Raw genomic sequence first — 22,475 nt, forward strand, 5'->3', positions numbered from 1 at the left:
GGAGCTAAGTCAGAGAAATCCAGGGGCAAGGGGGCCAAAGCTGTCCCTGCCACTAATCCTTGACTGCTTCTGCAGGTCACAACAATCAGAAAGCTCTCAGGAATGTTATGCGTAAACCAGAAAAAGAACAGAGCATCTTTGAAACTGCTAACAAGGGACACTGCATCTGCTCACCAGTAGCAACCCACACCTAGACCCTAAGATGTAGGGACCTTGGAGGGTTGGATGACAGGATAGGACCACAAGCACAGGTAGGATCCAGGATGACCATGGACCAAAAAAGTAGAAAACCACACCTTGAGCTGCAAATTGGCACCATGAGTGCAAGCTATACCTGCTGAAACTAAGTTGGTAAGCCTTGCAAAGGCCTTAGAGAAAAGCTGCCCTCTTGGGACCATCTGGATTTTCTTTTCAGACAGACTACTCACAGCCAGCAAAAATGTGAAAATATGCAGAATCACTTGCTGATGTGCCAAATGGTGAAAGAGCCCAAAAGTGCATTAGCACATGTTCCAAAATAAATCTTCAGCCTCCTTGGGTGGGAAACCACACAACTGATACAGACCCCTGAATCCTACCAGGCATGCTTCAGCCCAGTGGATCTATTGCCTCATTCTGACCATCTTGGAAGAGCATCCTGAGGCCAGAGCAAAAAATAACATGAAAAAATATACAACTCGTTGACCACAAAAGGGCAGGGAATGTCTAGTCACACGCCCTGTTTGGGCTACTAACTTGCCCAGCACCTCTTCCAGGATATGGTGTTCTCTCTTCCAGGGCCTCCAGGGACTTAAGAGATGGACTAGAGTAGTTCTATACTAGGGGGTGCTGAGGAGATGGAAGCATAAGTAATGGGGCTGAAAGAGGGGTCTCTAGGCCTGAGACATTCACCTGCACCGAGTTTACCTGGGGTCAGCCTTGACCTTGAACCTTTATCTTTCAATAAGGGGAGTTGTCAAGCTTATGCATAAAAAGCACATCAGACAATGTTGGTTTCTGATTACAGAACATGAAATAAAGTACTATTATTTTTGGAAATGGGTTTGTGAATACTTCACTTTTATGAGTAATTTGGAATGCCATCTCAGAGAAATTTAAATTTCCCGGTTGTCTTATTCATTTTAGCCCAGTTCCACAACTAAATTATCAGCATTCTGATTAATAGGAAAGACTTTGTTAAGCAATTAAGAAAAATGATTAAAGGATACAGCTAAGACTTTGCCTATTCAGGGTTAAGTGTATAGCTTAATGGCAAAATATGTGCATGTGCAAGGCCCTGGGTTCAATCCCCAGTGCCAGGCAAATCAACAACAACCAAGAAAGGATTTTGCTTTTTCTTTAATTTCTTAATATTTGTCTTTACAGTTTAGATATTTAGCACAAACCTGTCACTTTAACATTTAATACTTATTACAAATTGTCATGCCACCACTATAAACTGCAATATAGAGTGAAAACCTGTAACCTCTGAAACTCTAACAGATGGGGCTTCTGAAGGGGAGCACCACAATAGGTCTAGTGCATGGTAAAGCAAGCTTGGGTTTTCACAGCAAATTGTCCACTGTTGCTCTAGAAGGCTGCAGATAACTGAGCAATGCTCAAACCTTAGACTTAATGTGTCTCCTTGTAAGAGACTGAGTTTGGGCTGTGGTTCAGTGAGTACCGATCAGTCCCTCACCTCAGAGCCAAGTCATCTAAAGCTAACACATAAAAATAAACTTTTAGACATGTAAGATCCAGTAAAGCATGAATACTTTCTGTACAAAATCTATATATGGTCATGTAATATTTGTTATCCTAAGTTGTAAAGCTTTAGTATGAAAAATCCATATAATAATTACCACTTGCTTACATTTAAAATAACAATAAACCAAGCTAAATAACACTTTGCCTAATAATAACTAAAATATGTTAAATATTCTTTATACTTTTTTAGTCACATTCTATTTGTTTTTTAAAAAATAATAATAGTAATAACATATCAGGTAATTGACTAAAATAATTGAGTAAAATAGAGAAAAAGAGGCCATTGTCAAAATAATTAACATGAGCCTAGCAAGATATATTACAACATAGAACAAAAATAAATACTTGGGGTTCTTGAATAGCATATTAACATCAACAACTCAGGATTCATCCTCAATTCACAGACTTATCAGCTATCAATTTCATCTGAAGTTAAGCAATATTAAGGTGGTGACAAATATATTAAACCTGCCTATCTTTGAGAACCTGAACCCCAGGTTGAGACTTTAACTTGGGTTCAATAATAAAAATGAACTTAAAATATAATGATAATGATTATAAAGAAAGTAAAACATTTTAACTCTGAAATGGGCATGCTATGATATGAAGCTATGATAGCCCTCAAAGCTGGTCATGATGGAAGGGGGAAAATCTCTTTGGAAAAAAAAAAAACTAAGTTCTTACCTGTTCCTATTTGTATGCCTGGGCTTAACTACATCTAAACCACAAGGAAGCCCAGGAGTAGATATATACATATACAATAGTCCTAAATGCAACTGCTTTAGTTGAGAATTATAATGCAATTAATAAGTACAGATAAAACATCCAATGTTAGAATTAAAACCCAACCATGTGTTGGGTTGGACTCAGAAAAGTAAACAGGAATATTATACAAAGTATTGTTTTCCTGACAACAACATATGTAATCTTCATTCTATTGATCTAATAGTTTCCAATTCCATGCCCCCCAATGTTTCATTAGAAAGAATGTGCTACCCCCCAAAAAAATACTGTTCCCAAAACCATGAATAGATGCCTGTATTCTGTAAAGGAGTGTGCACTATTGTATACCAGAATATCTGGTCACAAACCTTGACAAGAAAGGCTCTGTCCCAGAAGTATTTCCGGAAGAGTTTAATATCTGCCTCCAACAAATGCCCGGCTGTGTGGTTAAGGGTCAGAGTCAGTGTTTCTGATGAGTGAATGTATTGCAGGGAGGCATCTTCACTGAGCCGAACTCGAGAAAAGCCTGGGGAACATTTGTCCTGAAAACTGAAACATCACAAATCAAAATCCATGCACAGTTTCTGAAATACCACCCCCAAGATTCCAATTCCCTTAGCTCCCTGATATGACAAACCCAACTGACAAAATAAACCTTGAAAATCACTTACGTGCAACAGATACATAAGCTCATTGAAACAGCTACTTTCAAAAGCCATAGACACCCAGAGAAGGGTCTATGGAAAAGATATTGAAGTATACTACGTACTTTAAAGGTTTAGATAAACAGTGAAACATTACTAACTCAAACATAGAAATTTACCTCAAAATTTCATTCCCCTTTTAATCTGAAAAGATGCCTCACCCTTTAATGGAGCCACATGTAGAACAAATTAACTGGCAGCCAATAGTTTATTAGATGATTACAGTGGAAAACAGACATGCTCTCCAGGGAGTGTGGTGAAGCTTGGATGTTACAAACAAGTGAGGTATTCATAACACACTGGTACCACTGTTGCAAATCACTTTCTCATGCAAATTAAAACATGCATAAATTTAATCATGTCATATTCTTGAATACATTCATTAACAATAGAACAATATTCCCAAGTTAAATTCTTGAATATAAGTGGATTTTTCTGTTCTGTCATGGCAAAGAACAATTGCATATTCATTAGCTATTAGTAGGCTTCATGGATAATGTCCCAATATTCTAGATGGGTTATCATGCAATAGCAACAGTAAAGATGCCTCAGGATAAAAATGTTAATGTTCGGCATGTTGTCACATCCCCAAAGGTTGTTCCCAGATTCCTCACTTCAGTTCTGTGTCTCTTTCCTCTTCTAATATGACCTCACTTTGTAAAAAAAAAAAATGGTTACTTTACAAAAATATATTCTACAGATGGTGCCTAACTTACAACAGTTTAATAATTTCTCAACTTCACAATGGTATTAAAACTATATACATTCATCATAAATCTTACTTCAAATTTTGAATTTTGAGATGTTCCTAGGATGGGCAGTGGCAGCAAGCCACAGTTCCCAGGCAGTCACTCAATCACAAGGGTAAATAATCAATACTCCATGGTGGACTGTGTTGCTAAATTATGCTGCTGGTTGGTTAAATGTAATAAATTCATTTTCAACTTAGGGTTTTTCAATCTGCAATGGGCTCACAAGGACAGACCTATCAGATGTCAAGAAGTATCTACATTTCCACTGAAAGAAATATTACCTCCCTCACCCAGAATGATAAAAAAAAAGAGAGAGAGAGAGATCTATAAAGAGCAGTTGTTACTCTAAGGCTTGAGGAACCTCCCCAAACTCTTCACACCAATTGCTGGCAAGGATTCTAGAATCTTCCAGAAAACTTCCCATGCCAACACCAAGCCACCGAGGTAAATGGACTCTGAGCCTGAGGAATAAGATCCTTGTAATTAATTTAGAAATGGAAGCTTCATCCTATGATCAGCATTGAACTTACATACTTTTAATTCCATCCATGGTTGGATTTATTAAGCATGCAAGCTTTTAAAACACATAATTTTTTTCTTGCATGAAGAAACAAGATACAAAGCTACCAACATATGAAGAGCTGGCCTCCAGGACCTCACTGAACCATGAACTATCCAGGATGACTAAGTCAAAGGAAGCATTCTTGCCCTACTGGCTAAAAAATGAGGTCATGTTAAACCAAAGATAAAGGAAATTCCCTTTGGATAGGCTTGGCTCTTGATTGATGGGCATTTGACCAAATAAGAAAAATAAACAGAAATCTCCAGTTTTTACTCTAACATTCTCTCATTCCCCATATAACCATAAATTAGTTACATTGAGTTCCATGAGCCAAACAAGAAAAACCAGTCTACTATGAGACATTGTGTAATAATACTCTAATGATATCTAATATTTATATAGTACTTTATAATTCTTAAAGTACTTTTCCAATTATATTATATATTTTACCACACATTAAATCATGAAAATCAATATATATGAAACCTTCTTTTGTAAGTTAAAAATAATGACCAATCTGAACCGTTCTAAATAAAACAATATACTCACAATTCACAAAAGTGTTGTTACATCATCAACATAAAGAACCTTATAGTTAGCACATTATTTCCTTTATATTATTTTTCTAGACCCTAATGACCATCCCACTGGCTAAATAGTACCATAAAGTCGGTCTGTTATTCATTGATTTAACAAAATTTATATTCTTTCAATGAAAATCATGGACTGGGCACTGTTATAGAAATATTGCAGTGGGTAAAACAGAAAAGGTCCCAGCTTTGTGTCTGTATGGTACACATGAACTAAAAGTAAAAATCATACACCAACATTACCTTATGGTTGGGTTATTTTTTTATAATGCTTGGCAGATTTTACAGAAACAGATGAAGAAAGAAATCAAGCATCTGAACTCACTTGGTGATGTCTTCCACCAGCCTGGAGTGTCCACCATGTGAAGCTAAGTCCAAGGGTGTGGCGCCCTCTTCATTGGGTAATGCCAAGGCCTGCACTCCCCCAGGGAGACACAGGAGGAAGTGGGAAAGCTTAGCCAAGCCCCATCTCACAGCCAGGTGTAGAAGAGACTCTCTGTGTAGAGATACTGCAGAGAAAGAAAAGCATGTGACATTAGTTCCTCTGTCTTCACAGTTTCTTTCATACATTTTATCAAAGAGACAATGTATTTGGGCATAATAAAAATGTCAGAACCGTAAGGAACTGCCAAAGCACCAAATCCCAACACTTCACTCTGTGAATATGGAGAGGGATTTGTCCAAGGTTAGGGAGCCAGAAGATGCTGGAGCCAGATCCACTTTTCACTGGTATGATTTTCTGTCCACTGTCTACATATTGCCATCGCTGCCTCTGCACATGCAGGAGGGTCATCTAAGGAAAACAGGTTCTAGGGAAAGACCACTCTTTGGTAAACAGATACTTGTCAGTTTCCAAGATCCCTGAAGGATTCCACTGCTCAGGTGGGGCAGGCTCTCTCAGAGGCCAAGGTCATTAAGTTTCTACCCTTTGTCCTCAGTGCTGTTTCTCCCCTGGTGAAGCTACAACAAAATAGCTTCATATATCCAGAAAATATGAGACTGTGGCCTTTCTCAGATTTTACAGTGGTATTTGGTCATCTATTAGATCCCTGAGCTTATGTCAATATTGCCAAAGCCACGCCAGGTGTGCAGCAGGCTAAAACCAGGCCTTACTGGATGCCCCTGGACACCCCTTTGCTGGACAAAGGGCTCCTGGTTGGTCTGTATCTTGGTTTTCCTCATGATGTTTGCTTCTACGCATTATGATTGGTTCCCAGCTGGACCACTCTGCAGGTTGACAGGTCCTTGGTGCTTCTATTTCTAATACCTAGCAGAGTCTGGCAAACCAAAGCCATTCCTTATTTGTGGAGTTAAATGGTGATCGGCTGTTAAAAATCAGAATTATTTGTGTGTTTAGATTAGTTAATTTGTATAAAGTTTGTACACCTATATTTTTCTTGCAATGGCTCAATGCCTGGAACACGACTAGCCCATAGTAAACACTGTATTATAAGTATGTAAAAGAATAAATTTGCCCATACTAAAAAAGAAACTAAACTAGTCACAAGCTGGCTGTGGTAGCATAAACCTGTAGTCCCAGCACTTGGGAAGCTGAGGCTGGAGGATCTCTTAAGTCTAGTAGTTGGAGACCAGCCTATGCAACATAGTGAGACCCTGTCTACAATAAATAAACAAATAAACAAAATAAAAACAAATAAAATAAAAACAAGCTAGACCCATGAACTCTATTGGCATTGGCACACCTTAAAATATGCCTCATTTTAACCTAAACATGAAATTACCAGCAAGATCTGTTGCAATGAGCATGCAGCATGAATGTGAGCCTTACAGAAACTCCAGTCATGTTATTGACTGTGTGTGTAACCTACAGAGAGCCAGACAAAGCTGTGGTCACACCAGACTGAAAGGACCAAGAGGTGGGGACTTTGTCTTGTATCTTATGGTGTTCCCTGTCTTAGCACAGTGCTTGGGACGTAGGATGTGCTCTAAAAATATTGGCTTATTAGATGAATGAATAAATGACCAATAGCTCTTCCCCTGGTGAATTCCTACAAAAGTTAGCTTTTAGTATTTGACTACAGCTGCTGTAGGGAGCATCTGTTGTTCTTGGTTCTGCCTCAGATACCTCTTGAGCAATAGCTGAGAAAAGAAATTATGTATTCCCACACACAACTGGGACAAAACCGCCTGCTTCCCCACACAGCTCACTGTCCATATTAACATGATTTTATGTTTCCATTGTCTTCACAAACATAACTTCACTATTCCCAGAGACTCTTGCTCAGGCAAATTACTGATTGTTCATACAGGGACTGCCCCCAAGACTCAGTGACTCTTCAGTAGGAAGTCTCAACAGACAGTGTATATAAAACCAATTCTAAACTGTATCAAGATCCTTACACACACCCTATCAGATCCCCTCCCCACTTGCCATTCCCTGACACTACCAACCCCAAATTAAAAGATCTTCATTCAACCAAACTGCAATTCTCAATAAATTTCAGTCTTGCCATTCTACCCGCTCCAAGACTCTGCTATGACCCTGTTCAGAGGTGTTCCCCTCACCATAGGGAATAAGCTCAGCTTTGTCCTACCAACGACTGTGCTGATGGTATGTAATGGGCCAGTATCCAACAGCACTCTAATTTGAAACAACTAGGAGGAAATACTCCACTGCGCATGAATGCCAAAGAAAACTGATTAGTTTGCATTCTTAATTGGTTTTACTGCTATTGCTATTTCTAAATCTAGATCAATAAACTTATGGCTTTATATTTCAAATATGTAAAGAGCACTTATCACAGTGAAATGCTACACATTTCTCCTTATATTTGTTCCATTATCTGTCTGTTTGACACAACATGGATCTCCCCCATTGAAATAGCATCAAAAATGCCAGAACATCTAAAAACATACAAGGTAGCACATTTGCTTCATGTACTAGATATTGTCATCTTTACAAAACTGAAAAGATAAACTATTTTATCCTACAAGTTTTTATCCTGTAAGTTTTTGCCTATTCTACTAATTTGATTAGAAAGAAGGGTTTTATTATTAAGAGATTCCCAGCAGGACATGTTTTACTTCCTTTTTAAGGTAATAACCAGGAAGAGACTTGTTAGGATCAGGTAATGAGATGAACACACACACATGCACACATGTACACACATACACTCACCAGCACAGCCAGCCCATCAGCATGAGATGCTACCAACCTCACTGGCATGAGATTTCTAAGGTGGAGAAGCCTCTCTAAATCAGGTGAGAAATGTTCCATGGTTGTATAGGCTGCAATACAATCAAGTGGGCACATCTAAACCCTTCATGTTCCTTTTTAAAATCATAGTGTTTGTAGAAACAGACAGGGTACCAGCTGTTTAGATGGTGTGCCCTGCGGTGCCTGCTGCACTGCTCTAAATACCATCAAACCCAGGGTGCAGGGCACCGTGCTCAACCTAACCCACCGAGCAGTGGGAGGTGCTGTTTCATCTACCAGGAGATCCTTCCATGCCAGTCCTGCTAGTCCAGCTCCCAGTCCTCTGCTTTCAGGCTCCATCTTCAGATCTTGAGAGAAGAGCAAACATGTGGAGCTGAAGGGCTCATTGTTGACCTGACTGTCTTTCTCTCTCTCTCTCTCTCTCTCTCTCTCTCTCTCTCTCTCTCTCTCTCTCCTCTTTCCCCTCCTTTCCTCCCTTCCTCCCTCCTTCTGAGCCTCTCCACTTAAGGAGAGCAGGAAGGCAGGGGAAGAGAGGATCTTCTGATGTTTAAAGAAAACAAATAAGAAACTGACCTAAGTGTTTTAAGAGAGAGCTGTCTTGTTCAGTGCAAGAGTTCAGAGCACAGAAGAGGGCAAACAGCTTGAAATAGGAAGCATCATGACATACATAAATATTTCTGCTTGTTGGAGAGTTTCAGGTTTCTTAAGGGCAGCCAGGAAAACAAACTGTGGAAAGGGGTTATACAATTTGGCAGAGGTGGGCTGTTTAATTAAAACGAAATTTTTTTTTACCAAATAAATATGTGTCTTCCTGTTTAGCTGGTACCAGGAGTTATTTGAACTAATGTAACCAAGGCAGAATTACTAATAATTGCTCTAACAGCAAACATTAAAAAGTATTACCTCTAACATCCTGGCAGCACAATCACTCAGACACAGAAAGGAACTGAACAGGCTGTGTCATTGAATAAATCATTCCTATTACAGCACAGTGAGGGTCCATCTGCCCCAGCAGGGAAAAATCAAAGCCGACTCTACAGAGCATCAACTTCTTTGCCATAAAATGAGGTTATTACAATAAAGACCTCAGTTTCTTTGAGTATTTAAACATATCTTAACTTTGCCAGGCATAGTGGCACACACCTGTAATCCCCAGAGACTCTGGAGGCTGAGGCAGGAGGATCACAAGTTCAGAGTCAACCTTAGCTACTTAGAACCTGTCTCAAAATAATTTTTTTTTAATGGGGACAGGGATGTAGTTCAGTGGTAGAGCTGCTCTGGGTTCAATCTCCAGTAACTAGCGCACGCACACACACACACACACACACACACAATATTTTCACTTTATGGTGAGCAAAGATTTATGAAAAGCAGCAAACACCAAGGGGACTTTGAGAGAAACATCTTAATCACAAGAACAGGAATAGACAGTTTGATTGTTACTTAGAGAAAGTGATTTTGTTTTCTTGTCAGCCTTTGGAATCACTATTGTACCTACACAAGGTCTGACCATAGCATTCACTTGGCAGAAAATTCATCTTGGAAGATTTAAATATTAACCTCTTGTTGTAGGTTCATCCACAACAATGAATATACCACCCTGCCAGGGATAGTGAAGGGAAGGCCATGGTGGCAAGAGCTATGTGGAAAATCTCTGTACCTTTTACTCAAATTTGTCATGAACTTCACCTGCTCTAAAAAATAAAGCCCATTAAAAATAAAATAAAATAATTAATCAAGCCCTTCAGAACTCAAAATCTCTGCTTGAAATATAAATTGGTACAAACACTTCAGAATACACAGTGGCATTATCTAATACATTTAGAGAGTCTAGTATTTTATAGTAAATCCATTCCATTCCATAATTGTCCCATTCCTTCATATAAATCCTAGCAAAGAACATACTTCACGTGCACCAGGAAACATGCATAAACATGTAAAGTGTTTGAAATTAGAAACAATCTTAATGTCCATCAGCAATGCAATAAATTGTAATGTAATCATACATTAGTATTCTAACAATAAAAATGAAATTCTAGCCAGGCGTGGTAGTGTACATTTTTAATCCCAGCAGCTCAGTAGAGTGAGACAGGAGGATCACAAGTTCAAAGCCAGCCTCAGCAAAAGCAGAATGCTAAGGAACTCAGTGAGACCCTGTCTCTAAATAAAATACAAAATAAGGCTGGGGATGTGGCTCAGTGGTCAAGTGCCCCTGAGTTCACTCCCCAGTAGCCCCCCCACCCAAAAAAAAAGTAATTCTAGGCTAACAGAAGAAGGTAACAAATATAATGTAGAATGGGAATAATTAAAGTCACAAAAGAATATAGAGGATATATTTTAATAAATAAGAATCTCAAAAAAGGTGAGAGCTATACATATACCTATGTATATATTTAGGGGGAAAACTATAAAGAAAAGCAGGAAAGTGCTATAAAAGTCAGCATAATACCTCTGAAGTAAAAAAGGAGAATGTGACAGGAAAGGCCAAGGGGAACTGGTCCTTCTGGCGTTTACTGGTATGTGTATGACTCTGTCTGGTCTCTTTCCCCCTCTCCCTCTCTTCCATCTCCCTCCTTCTCTTTCTCAAACACACATAAATACACATGCATACACATAGGGGGATAAGGGTTTTTAAAAACACTAATGCCAGGTATGGTGGTGCACACCTGTAATCCCAGCAGCTCGGGAGGCAAAGGCAGGAGGATCACAGGTTCAAAATCAGCACTGAAGATCCATCTATTAGCTAAAAGGAATGTCAGCAGAGAATAGCAACAGCAATGGTGTTCTTGAGTTTCTCAAGTTATCTTTCATTCACATTATTTACTGCTAAGCCAGGAAACAGTGTTAGACATTTAGCAAAATCTTAAAGCTAAAATGTGATGAGTCCAATAACCTACAAGCAAATGATATTTCTAAACTCAAGTTAATTCAGAAGTACTTCTATTTTGTAGGGCTTAGTAATGTTTCATATCTCTGAGTGCAGCCATTGAAACATATCCAATAAAGTTTTGGGGAGACTAAAACATAGTGTTTTAACTTGTATCCATCCCATTTACTGATTCTTAATTTTACTTCTTGTGCCTTAGGAATCTTGTTAAGGAAGTCAGATCCTAAGTCAACATGGTGAAGATTTGGGCCTACTTTTTCCTTTATTAGGCACAGGGTGTCTGGTCTAGTGCCTAAGTTTTTGATCCACTTTGAGTTGAGTTTCATGCAGGGTGAGAGACAGGGGTTTAATTTCATTTTGTTACATGTGGATTTCCAATTTTCAAGCACCATTTGTTGAATAGGCTATCTTTTCTCCAGTGAATGTTTTTGGTACCTTTGTCTAATATGAGATAACAGTATTTATGTGGGTTTGTCCCTATGTCTCCTATTTTGTATATTTGGAAACAATCAATAATGTGAAGAGAGAGAGAGAGCCTACAAAATTGGAGAAAATCTTTACCACATGCACATCAGATAGAACATTAATCTCCAGAATATATAAAAAACTCAAAAAACTTAACCCCCCCCAAAAAAAACCAATGCAATCTATAAATGGGCTAAAGCATTGAACAGACACTTCATAGAAGAAAAATACAATCAATCAACAAATATATGAAAAAATGTTCAACATCTTTAGCAATTAGAGAAATGAAAGTCAAAACTACTCTAATATTTCATCTCACTCCAGTCAGAATGGCAGCTATCAAGAATACAAACAACAATAAATGTTGGTGAGGATGTGGGGAGAAAGGTACATTCATACATTGCTAGTGGAAATGCAAATTGGTGCAACCATTATGGAAAGAGGTATGGAGATTCCTCAGAAACTTGGAATGGAACCACCTCTGACCCAGCTATCTCACTTCTTGATTTATACCCAAAAGACTTAAAATCAGCATATTACAGAGACAAAGCCACATCAATGTTTATAGCAGCTCAATTCACAATAGTTAAACTATGGAGCCGACCTAGGTGCCCTTCAATAGATGAATGGATAAAGAAACTGTGATACACACACACACAAATACACTATTAGGAATATTAATCAGCCTTAAAGAAGAATGAAATTATGGCATTTGCTGGTAAATGGGATGGAGCTGGAGAATATCATGCTATGTGAAATAAGCCAATCCCCCCAAAACCAAAAGCCAAATGTTTTCTCTAATATGTGGATGCTAATTTACAGTGGGGAACTAGGGAAGAAAAGAGTTATTTTAGATTATATAGAGGGGACTGAAGGGAGGAAAAGGGATATGGGTATAGGAAGAACGGTAGGATGAATCAGACATTATTACCCTATGTACATATATAAATGTACGACCAGTGTGATTCTACATCATGTACACCAGAAGAATGAGAAATTATACTCCATCATATGTGATGTATCAAAGTGCATTCTACTGTCATGAATAACTAATTAAAATAAATTTAATTTTTTTAAACATAGTTTTTTAATTCATAAAAAAATCTTATTAAAATAAGTTCTACTCTGATTCCCAAAGTCACACATACCATGAGGGCCTCAATTTATGCATCTAAGACATTCAGGAGAAAAATATTGAATGAGAACATGTTTATGTGCCAAGCCCTATATACAGAAAGAAGGACATGATCTCTGTCTGAGAAGCATACAGCCGACTCACTTTTGTTCAAAACAAAATAAATATTCAGCCTACTGATATCACTGTCGATTGAACTTCAACTCTAGGCTTGTATACAAAGAGTGTAAACAAAAATATCTGGCTTATAAGAAAAGTGATCTACAGGTAAAATTAAGTTAACCTATGTCATGTAGAATAATTTGAAAGTTTATAAAATGCCAAAATTGATGGGCAAAAAGTATAGCCAATGAAAGAAAAATGCATGGAAGGTAGAAGAAAGAATTTGGCATGGGCGCCACACACAATCTCTGACACTTTCAGGATCCTTGTGAGAATAAGTGGATTACTCTTCCAGCCCCTTCCTTTTATGTAGTCTGCTCAGGGCTCTGGAATATGCATACGTAAATCAGTCTTCCATGCAGAAGATGGGAGGTCAATGAGTCCAGGGTATAGGAATTACAAATAGAAACACATTTATTTATAAGATGGAAACAGAACATTCTAAGGAGCCCAAGACCAGCATAGCAGGCACAGCTGGATCCTGAAGTAAAGAGGTAGAAGGAGGAGTGAAGCAAGCATAGCAGAAGCAGGCTGAACGCCCTGAAACTTCTTTTCTGCATCAGATGAATTTGAGACACTTAGATTATGACCATCCCTGACTGAAAAGGATCTGGGAAAACACCCATCACAGACACAAGCATTCCAAAACATTTGCACTGTGATGTACGAGACAAAAATGTAAAAGACTAAACTGATCTGGCTTCTCATACAGGCTACTTACACTTCATCTGTGGAACTAGTACTAAACCAGTTGAAACACTAATGTCTTTATTAGAATTCCAAATGGCAGTCTAAGTTTTGGCCTTCACATTCTGGGGTCATTTCCAGATTGAACAAGACAAAGCAAGCATTAGCGCAAAGTCTGAGGAGTTCAGCTACTACCATGCAGAGTGCGAAAGGGAACAGATTAAAGGACTGAAAGACTTGGACCTGTAGCGTGGCACTTGCCATGCTATCACTTTGGAGAGACGATTTAATTCTCACGTTTCAAGTTGTTTGATCTGTAAAAGGGAAGGGATATCTGTTCAGCTTGCTACCCAGGAATGTCAGGGGACCACAATGAAAATATCATATGGGACAGGGCCCTCAAGAACCATGAAAGCCAAAGTTAGGGGAACTTAGCAGTTGTATACTCTCATCTGATCTTTTTAATACAAAAAAATAATAATTACAATAAACAGTCACTAAACAGATATGTGGTCTGTTTGAATACAGTTTTCTTCTGGTTGCCATTTAAAAGCATAATTGAAGGGAACTAGCCCCCTGTTTGGGAGGCACTATAATTGCATCAGTGCAGTATACCAGATGTGCCATTAAAACAAATATGCTATAATCTCGTGCCTCAGGCAGCAGCCAGTCATTAGGTGTTTTTAAGCAGCAATTATGCCAGACCTCCTTTCCAGCTTGGGCAATCATTTTTCTTTCATTCGTTAATATTTCTTCAAGGCTGTGATTTCAGCCACCAACCATTCCTTCAATAGATATTTGCTGATAGCCTACTGTGCACCAGGCAGGCACTCTTCTGGTCTTCCCTCATGCCACAGGAGAGCAGAAGTTCTCAGATGCCTTCCCTATTGACCCTCTAGAGACCCTTCGTTTGTTTGGGAGATAAATGAAAATACCCTGCAGTTATACTTTATTACTGACAAGCAGAAAAAGCATGGCCTTATTATGTCTTGCAACTGGCCTGTTGAAGTCTGCAGTGCTAACTGGAATTCAAGTACAACCAGAAAACGGGTCCTGATCTACAGCCGAGCCAGGTCTACTCACTTCCCTGCAACTGGATGCCCGAGCCTCATGTCCTATTATACTTTAGATATGAGGGGTCCCCCAAAAGCTCATGTGTGAGATGATGAAGAACATTTCGAGGTGAAAAGATCAGATTATAAGAGTTATAACATCATCAGTATATTAATTCACTGATAGGGATTAATGGGGTGGTAATCCTAAGCAGGTAGGATGTGGCTAGAGGAGGTAGGTCAGTAGGGGCATGACTTCAGGGGTTTATATTTGGTACCTGGTGAGCAGAGAGAAATATCTCTCTTGCTCCCTCACACTTTCTCACTCGATCTCTCTCTCTCTCTCCCCCGATCTCTCTCTCTCTCCCCCCCCCCCTTCTCTGCTTCCCAACTGCCATGTTCTGAGCTGATTTCCTCCTGCACACACTTTACTCTGATGTTCTTCCTCACTTCAGGCCCAGAGCAATGGAGCCAGCCACCTATGGACAGAGACCTCTGAAACTATGAGCACCAAATGAATTTTCCTCCTCTAAGATAATTCTTATGAGATCTTCTGGTTGCAGCAGTAAAAAAGCTGACTAAAATATGTCCAAGGTCCCAGACTAAGATATCAAATTCTTTGGGTATGAACTATAGCCTCCCTGGAAGATTAATCCCCTCCTTCAGCATCAGGGCACCGTCAGCAAAGGATATTCTGGTGAGAGAAGGGGAAGAAATTAAGAAGGATCAACCACACAGGAAACTAGTACAAAAGGAGCTGCTTAGCCAGTTCACATTGGCTGGGGAGGTTGGAAAAAAAGGTAAACAAAAATCTAGATGCATGAATGAAAGCAAAGAAATGAACCACCACAACCACAGTTACTTCATGCTTACCAGATGCCAGTAACTACGGTATGATTGTATATTCCTTGTTCCTATAGAGAGCTAACATTTATTCAGTGCTCCCTATGCATTCTCTCTCATTTAATCCTGACAGCCATTCCATGATGTATGTTCTTTCATCATCCTCATTTTATAGGACCAGAAACTGAGGCTTGACACAATCATGCAATTGTCCCAGCCCACTCAGATAATAAATGGAGCATCAAGGATTTGTACCCAGACATTTCAACCTCCAAAATTCAAGTTCTTAACAATTATGCCTCCTCTTATGCAAAGGCTGGCTTGAGTTAGCATCAATGGCGGTATCCTTGTCAAAGAAAACATATGCTAAAGTCAACAGTAGCAAAAAGTCAAAACTATAAAAATTAAAGTTTTAAAAGGAAACCTAGGAGAGTCATATTATAAGAATTGGAAAGCATCTTTTTTAAAAATCATGGAATGATTCATTTAATACCACACTTATTTCATATCTCCAGATGTAAGTTGCAGATGGAAGATATGAAATAAGGTAGAACTTGTAGAGAAAAATCTATTCAAGAACTAAAAGCTGGGCTGGGGATGTGGCTCAAGCGGTAGCGCGCTCACCTGGCATGCGTGCGGCCCGGGTTCGATCCTCAGCACCACATACAAACAAAGATGTTGTGTCCGCCAATAACTAAAAAATAAATAATAAAAAATTCTTTCTCTCTCTTCTCTCTCTCTCTCTCTAAAAAAAAAATGCCCTAAATATATTTTTAAAGAGGGCAAAAAAAGATAGACTATTAATAAATCAACCACTTGCGGGGGTGGGAAATAAGCAAAAGGAGAAAGAGCTGCATCATTCATAAGGAACCAGGTTCAGGCCTTTCTCCAGGGTTGGCCTGATGTGTTGCCCTCTGGCGCCTGGGGGGGCACCTCCCCACCCCTCCCCCTAGGGGATAGGAAAGGCAGCAAAATACAACAGAGTATGTATAAATGTGGATGTGTAACCAATGTGATTCTGCAATCTGTACACGTGGTAAAAATGGGAGTTCATAACCCACTTGAATCAAATGTATTAAATATGATATATCAAGAACATTGTAATGTTTTGAACAACCAATAAAAATAAATCAGCATAGCAAAAACAAGCATAGGTACAGGAAGGGTACGGACAGCAGGTCTATAGGAACAGAGAGAGGGATTACAGAAGATTTCTCAAGGTTTCTATCATCGAGGCTCACAGTTAAGAGTCAACACAAGGTCTTTTAAAGGTCACCAGGGACAATTAAAGGGGGCCATGCAGCAGAACACACTGTCCATTTCTCTAGGCGTCCACGTCACTTTTGGCTACCACTACCCTTCTCCCAGGCCTCTCCCACTCACCTTCAACCACGAGCCTTTTTACCTTCCTGGATTGGTCATTTTAAAAAACATGTGTCATATGTGTTTTAAATAAAATAGTACAAGGACAACTGCCAACATCTAAATCGTATTAAGAAATCTATGAAAACAGCAAAACTCTTAATTTTTTCCTTCCAGATTAAGTGCTAGGAGATTGCGTGGCTGCTGTCATTTTCAAGTTCCATTCTAGCCTCCCGTGTGCCATCAAAACCTGGCTGTGCATCCTGCCATGTTTGAAGGGCTCCCAGCAGACAGCAGGCAGGGAGCAGGCACGGCTGGCCAGAGGAGAGCTTCAAAATGTCTGTGGCTCAGAGTCCTTTGGGAATCACAATACAGTAGAGTGTTTAAAAATAAAAGCTCCCATTTACATTCTTTTTCCTTGAAAATTATAATTGAGGGAGAGACAAGTGACCTGAATACAACCTTATGTTCTATTTCCCAGATGTGAGAGTAAATGTGTAATTCCCTATTCCAGCCGAAGGGCTATTGTTGCCAGACAAAAGTAGGAAGCTTGCTTTTTTAAGGAAGAGTTTTAAGCTGCTGTTTCTTCTTTAAAATGCTGTACCTGGGCTGGGGATGTGGCTCAAGTGGTAGCACGCTCGCCTGGCATGCATGTGGCCCGGGTTCAATCCTCAGCAACACATACAAACAAAGATGTTGTGTCTGCCGAAAACTAAAAAAATAAATATTAAAAAAATTCTCTCTCTCTCAAAAAAAAATAAATAAATAAAAATAAAAATAAAATAAAATGCTGTACCTTAGACAGAGAAGGTGCTCGATAAGCGGTACCGACTTAAGCTGAAAAATAAATCTAATATTTTTGAGGGGAGCAAAACACCTATTTGGGAGGAATTTAAGTCTATATTACATTCTTCACTGCCACAAATCCTATTTTTTTTTATTAAAAGCTCAAAAGTCAAAGAAAACATTTTTAAATTAAGGATTTTAAATGTCACAAATGACATACGTACACATAGCTAAGTATTGTGAAAAAATTTTATTAGTTTACCATGGGATCTATTCCAAAAGCATTCTCCTCACCATTAGTATTCACCTCGTGGGTTACTATAGCAACCCAGGAAGACACTACCAGCTTACAATGTCAGAAAAAAAGTTGTGGAGGTATTTGTCTCAGTATCAGAAGTGACAGAAGGCCAGAAAGCAATAATGAATGTGCACGCAATTGCTTAAAAAATGTAATTGTTATTAGTTGTTACCCATTATACATTAATTTCAAAACTGAAAAGAAGAAGCTGGAAACACATATTTTGAAATAAGTCTGTCTTTTATGGGTTTTCTGCCCACTGATATTCCACCTGGTATCATTTCAAAGTTGCCATCCAGTATAAAGCTTTGGGCTAGAATAACAGAGCTGACCTGTCACATTGTCTGCAGGCCAGCAAGCAAGGCTCATGACTCAATGCGCCCTTCCTTGGTCTATAAGACTTGGAAAACAGTGAAGTGGGGCCTATCTATGGGTCTGCTCCTCAGCCTCGCTCTATTTTATTTCTATATCAGCTGCTGGCAGGCTGAATTCAGGAATAAAAACACAAATCCAGCTCAAACTCTAGTGTTAAACAAATCTCACTTCTATTGGCTACAGATCTCTTTTCTCTATTCCAAGAAAGAGAAACAGATACTCTCCTCTGTCAACTCTGCTGGGCCCCACATTCCCTTTCTTGTGGTACCTGGGGTGAAGGTAATTGTTCTGACCAGCTTGAAGCAAGATGTAGATGTCACATAAAACTGGCCATTCCCCCTAAGTCTTTCATAATGAACTCCTAATTCTTATTTAGTAGCTATTCCTGCAAATAATAAACAATATCAAAATTGCTCTTTAAATTCCCCACATGAACACTAAACAATCAAGGCACATCCTAAAAGTTGTTGAATAACTCTTACTCTTATAAACTTTCTTCTGAAATCCTTCTGATCTCTGCATTTCTTTTTTTTTTTTTTCTCCTCTCATTAGTTGTGGAACATAGAAAGGCAAACAATGTTCTTCAAAGGGTGCTAATTATAAAGACCCAAAGCATCATGCCAGCCATCTTCTTTATAAGAGCCTCACACTACACTACCCACACTGTGCACCACACCTGCAGTCCATGACAAGGATTCCTGCTTTTTCTTTAAGTCCCCATTCATTATGCTGTGACTAGTTTTTACACAAACAAACATTACTTGGACTTCTTGTTACAACATATATTCTGCAACTAATAAATCCTTCTAATTTCTAGATTCAAGTTCAATCTATGATGTTATTTGCAAATTATGGAGCATACTCTTAATCTGATCTTTGGAATAAATAATTAAAATATTAAATTCTCTAACCCATCCTACCAATTCCACCAACTGCTCCTCTTTGGGGAGAACTCTCCAATCAAATATCCAGAGAATGAGAAGCCAAATCCCTAAATACATCAGCTGTGTTTAACTTTAAGACCAAGATAGCCCTGTCAAAAGATTACAAAGGCACAACTGCCTTACCATCAAAAATTTCTTCTCTGTATAGAATCACTTACAAAGGCAGGAGGAATGTTGAATGAATAAAGTAACCTGAATGATAAAACTTTGTTTTATTATAAGATTTTAATAAGATTCAATTCCTGGCATCACCTTTACAAAACCAACTTTGTTATGTTTTTTGGTTGGTATAACCAAGAATCACATGTGCTCCAATACAAATACAAGAAGGCCTATGTGAAGACCTCTGATCACAAGAAATACTTGCACCTAGTAAACTGCAGAAATCCAAATTCACTTTTAGAATTAAAATCTACTCTGGAAAAAAAAATCTTGAATTTGCTATACACAAGTTTGTAAGTATAAATACATGTGACTATGTGACATTTTTATATGCCTTTTTTTCACTCTTTAATCAGAAAGCATGGCCAGGACAAGCTCTACCTCTCCTTAGGCTGTGAGAAAAGTCTCTAAGTTCACAGGGTAATGCCATCAGCCTTGAGATGGCATATGTAGCCCCACCCAGCCCCACCCGCAACCCCTGGGAAGGCCTTGCAAGCTCCTGGGAGCACAAATACAAGGAAATCGTGTGGTTGAACAGGAAGGGAAGGCTTTCAAGTCCAAAGTCATGTAAGTATCAACATGTGAAACATTAGAATATTTAATCCCAGTTAACCTAATTGTCAACATTATGCCAATCTCTGAAAAAAAATTTCTGTCCAAAATGAAGCAAAGAACCCAAAACAAAATAGATAAATTGTGAAATTTCATGGGGTAATTATATTACTTCTCAATATTTTACTATAATTGAGAGCCTCTGAGACCCTGCCAGTTTTCTATCATGAAAGCTATTGCACAGAAGGAATGGGCTTAATTTTATGAAACAGAAACCCAGTTTTATGGATGGCCTAAAATTAAATAAAACCTGGGATATTTCCTTCCCTCGTAGGCATAATGAAGTTGCCTTATGACTAATGACGGGTAAAACGCAGGCCAAGAGGAGGCTCTGCTTTTCTTTATGGGATACAATGCTCCACTCAGATTCTGGCCCTTCTCCAGGATCCTGGACTTCCCGATAACTCTCAATGACTAAGAGGAAAAAAAGAAAAAAAAAAAAGAAATGAGAGATTTATCATAAAATACAAGGGAATTACAGTATGCTTCACAGTAAGACTTTAATCAAACTCAAAAGAGTTTGTCTCGAAAGAGAGACAAAGCCATTATCAAAATTAATTCATATTCATCCAGCAATATCTATTTATACCTAAGGAAATCATAAATAAATGAAACAACACACATAATTTTCATAAGAGTGAACAGTGAAGATTTCAAACTGTTTTTGGATAAGTACTAATAATTACTGAATAGTATAGTGATTCTCCAGAAAAATTAAAACAGAACTACCATATGATCAAGCAATCCCACAACTGGGTATATATCCAAGAGAAAGGAAATCATTATGCCAAAGAGACATCTGCAGCACCATGTTCATTGCAGCAGTATTCACAATAACCAAGAAATTAACCAATCCTATTCACTGATGAATGGGAAAAGAAAATGTGGTACCTATACACAATGGAATACTTTTCAAGCATAAAAAGAAAATCCTTCCAAATTCAGCAACATAAATGGAACTAGAGATCATTATGTTAAATGAAATAAGCCAGGCACAGAAAGACAAATACCATATGATCTCACTCACATGTGGAATCTAAGAACATTGATCTCATAGAAGTTGAGAGTAGACTAGTGGCTACCAGAGGACAGCAAGGAGGGAAATTGTTCATCAGTGGTTACTGTGTTATAGTGTGCTATTGTACTGTAGTGACTACAGATGACAGTAATGTCTTATACATTTCAATAAGCTAGATGAAAGGATTTTGAAAGTTTTCACCAAAAAGAAATGATATTTGAGGAAATAAATATGTTTAGCTCAACTTAAATACTACCCAATATATACATGCATCAAAACATCACATGGTACTCCATTAATATGCACAATTTTTATATTTCTATGTATCAATGGAAAATGGAGTTTTAAAAAAGAAATAATTATTAGGAAAGAAACTGTTTTCCATGTCTGATGCCATCACCTCTATCAACTCCAGCAGATCCCATCCCTCAATTTAATTCTCAATTCATTATTATAATTTATCTACTTCAAAGACAACCAAAACCAATAAAATACGTGTGTTGGGGAAAAAAATTCTGAGTATGTTAGAGATCCTAAACCAGTTAGATCAAAACTCTAAATTGAGAGTTAAAAATAATAAAGAACAAATCCAAAATAGTTCAAAATTAGTACTACCCTACCAAATGGATTTGAATAGGCAATAAGTTAAAACATGTCCCCTGAAGTCACACGTGCATCATAACCTGACATAACCCTGCTGCCACAGGACATCTCTATGAGGCCTTCACCTAGTGTTCTTGTTGATTCCCAACTATAAAATGAGTAATTTATGTCCAATTAAGTTTCAGTCAATGCAACAAAAACTCCAGGTCCCCCACCCAGTATATAATAGAATTTCTGAAGTTAAAAATTAAAACTAACATAGAAGAATTGATATTTGAATTATTTGTCTAAATGCCCAATTTGCTTTTTAAAAACTGGAATAATTTTTGGGCTGCAATTGTGTAAAATGAATCAGAATGCATTCTGTTGTAATATATACCTAATTAAAATAATTAATAAAAAGTGCATATATAAAAAAAACTGGAATAATTTTGACAAAAGTATCCTGATTGATAAATGCTTCCATTAAGGCCCCCCAATCTAACATTGGCCATTATCCATATATGATCCATAACTTACACACATAACAGAACTGTAGATACAGAAATTTAAGCCTATGGCAGACTGAATAAAATCCCCTAGGACAGTCACAAACCTCAGAGTAAAACTTAGCTAAAAACATGGTGTTAGCCTGTCCCTTGACAGTGAGTTGTGGAGAAGCCCTTCTGCAAGTCTAGGCTGCAGGAAGTGTAACATCAGGTACTATACGCTGATGCTAGAGAAAGTCTAGAAAAGTTCCTAGAAATGTTTAGTAATTGTTTATAAAAGTAGGATTTTATCCTTTGGCTGGATTTTCAACTTGCTCAAACCAGTTATAATTTCCTTTCTA

The 22,475-nt window shown here is 38.2% G+C and overlaps 1 protein-coding gene across 2 annotated transcripts in view; it reads right to left on the minus strand.

Moving 5' to 3' along the window:
• The window catches only part of Arhgef28 (Rho guanine nucleotide exchange factor 28), a 293,756-nt gene that overhangs the window by 155,379 nt on the left and 115,902 nt on the right, over window positions 1–22,475 (minus strand). For both annotated transcript variants that reach the window (XM_048800140.1, XM_048800139.1), the window contains exons 5-6: window positions 5,403–5,586; window positions 2,838–3,018 (exon numbers count right to left, since the gene is read on the minus strand). In XM_048800140.1, the coding sequence (XP_048656097.1) occupies window positions 2,838–3,018; window positions 5,403–5,586 (365 nt within the window). The remainder of the gene's footprint in view (window positions 1–2,837; window positions 3,019–5,402; window positions 5,587–22,475) is intronic.

The sequence above is a fragment of the Marmota marmota genome, unplaced genomic scaffold, assembly GCF_001458135.2.
Source record: "Marmota marmota marmota unplaced genomic scaffold, marMar, whole genome shotgun sequence".
NCBI classification, from domain to species: Eukaryota; Metazoa; Chordata; class Mammalia; order Rodentia; family Sciuridae; genus Marmota; species Marmota marmota.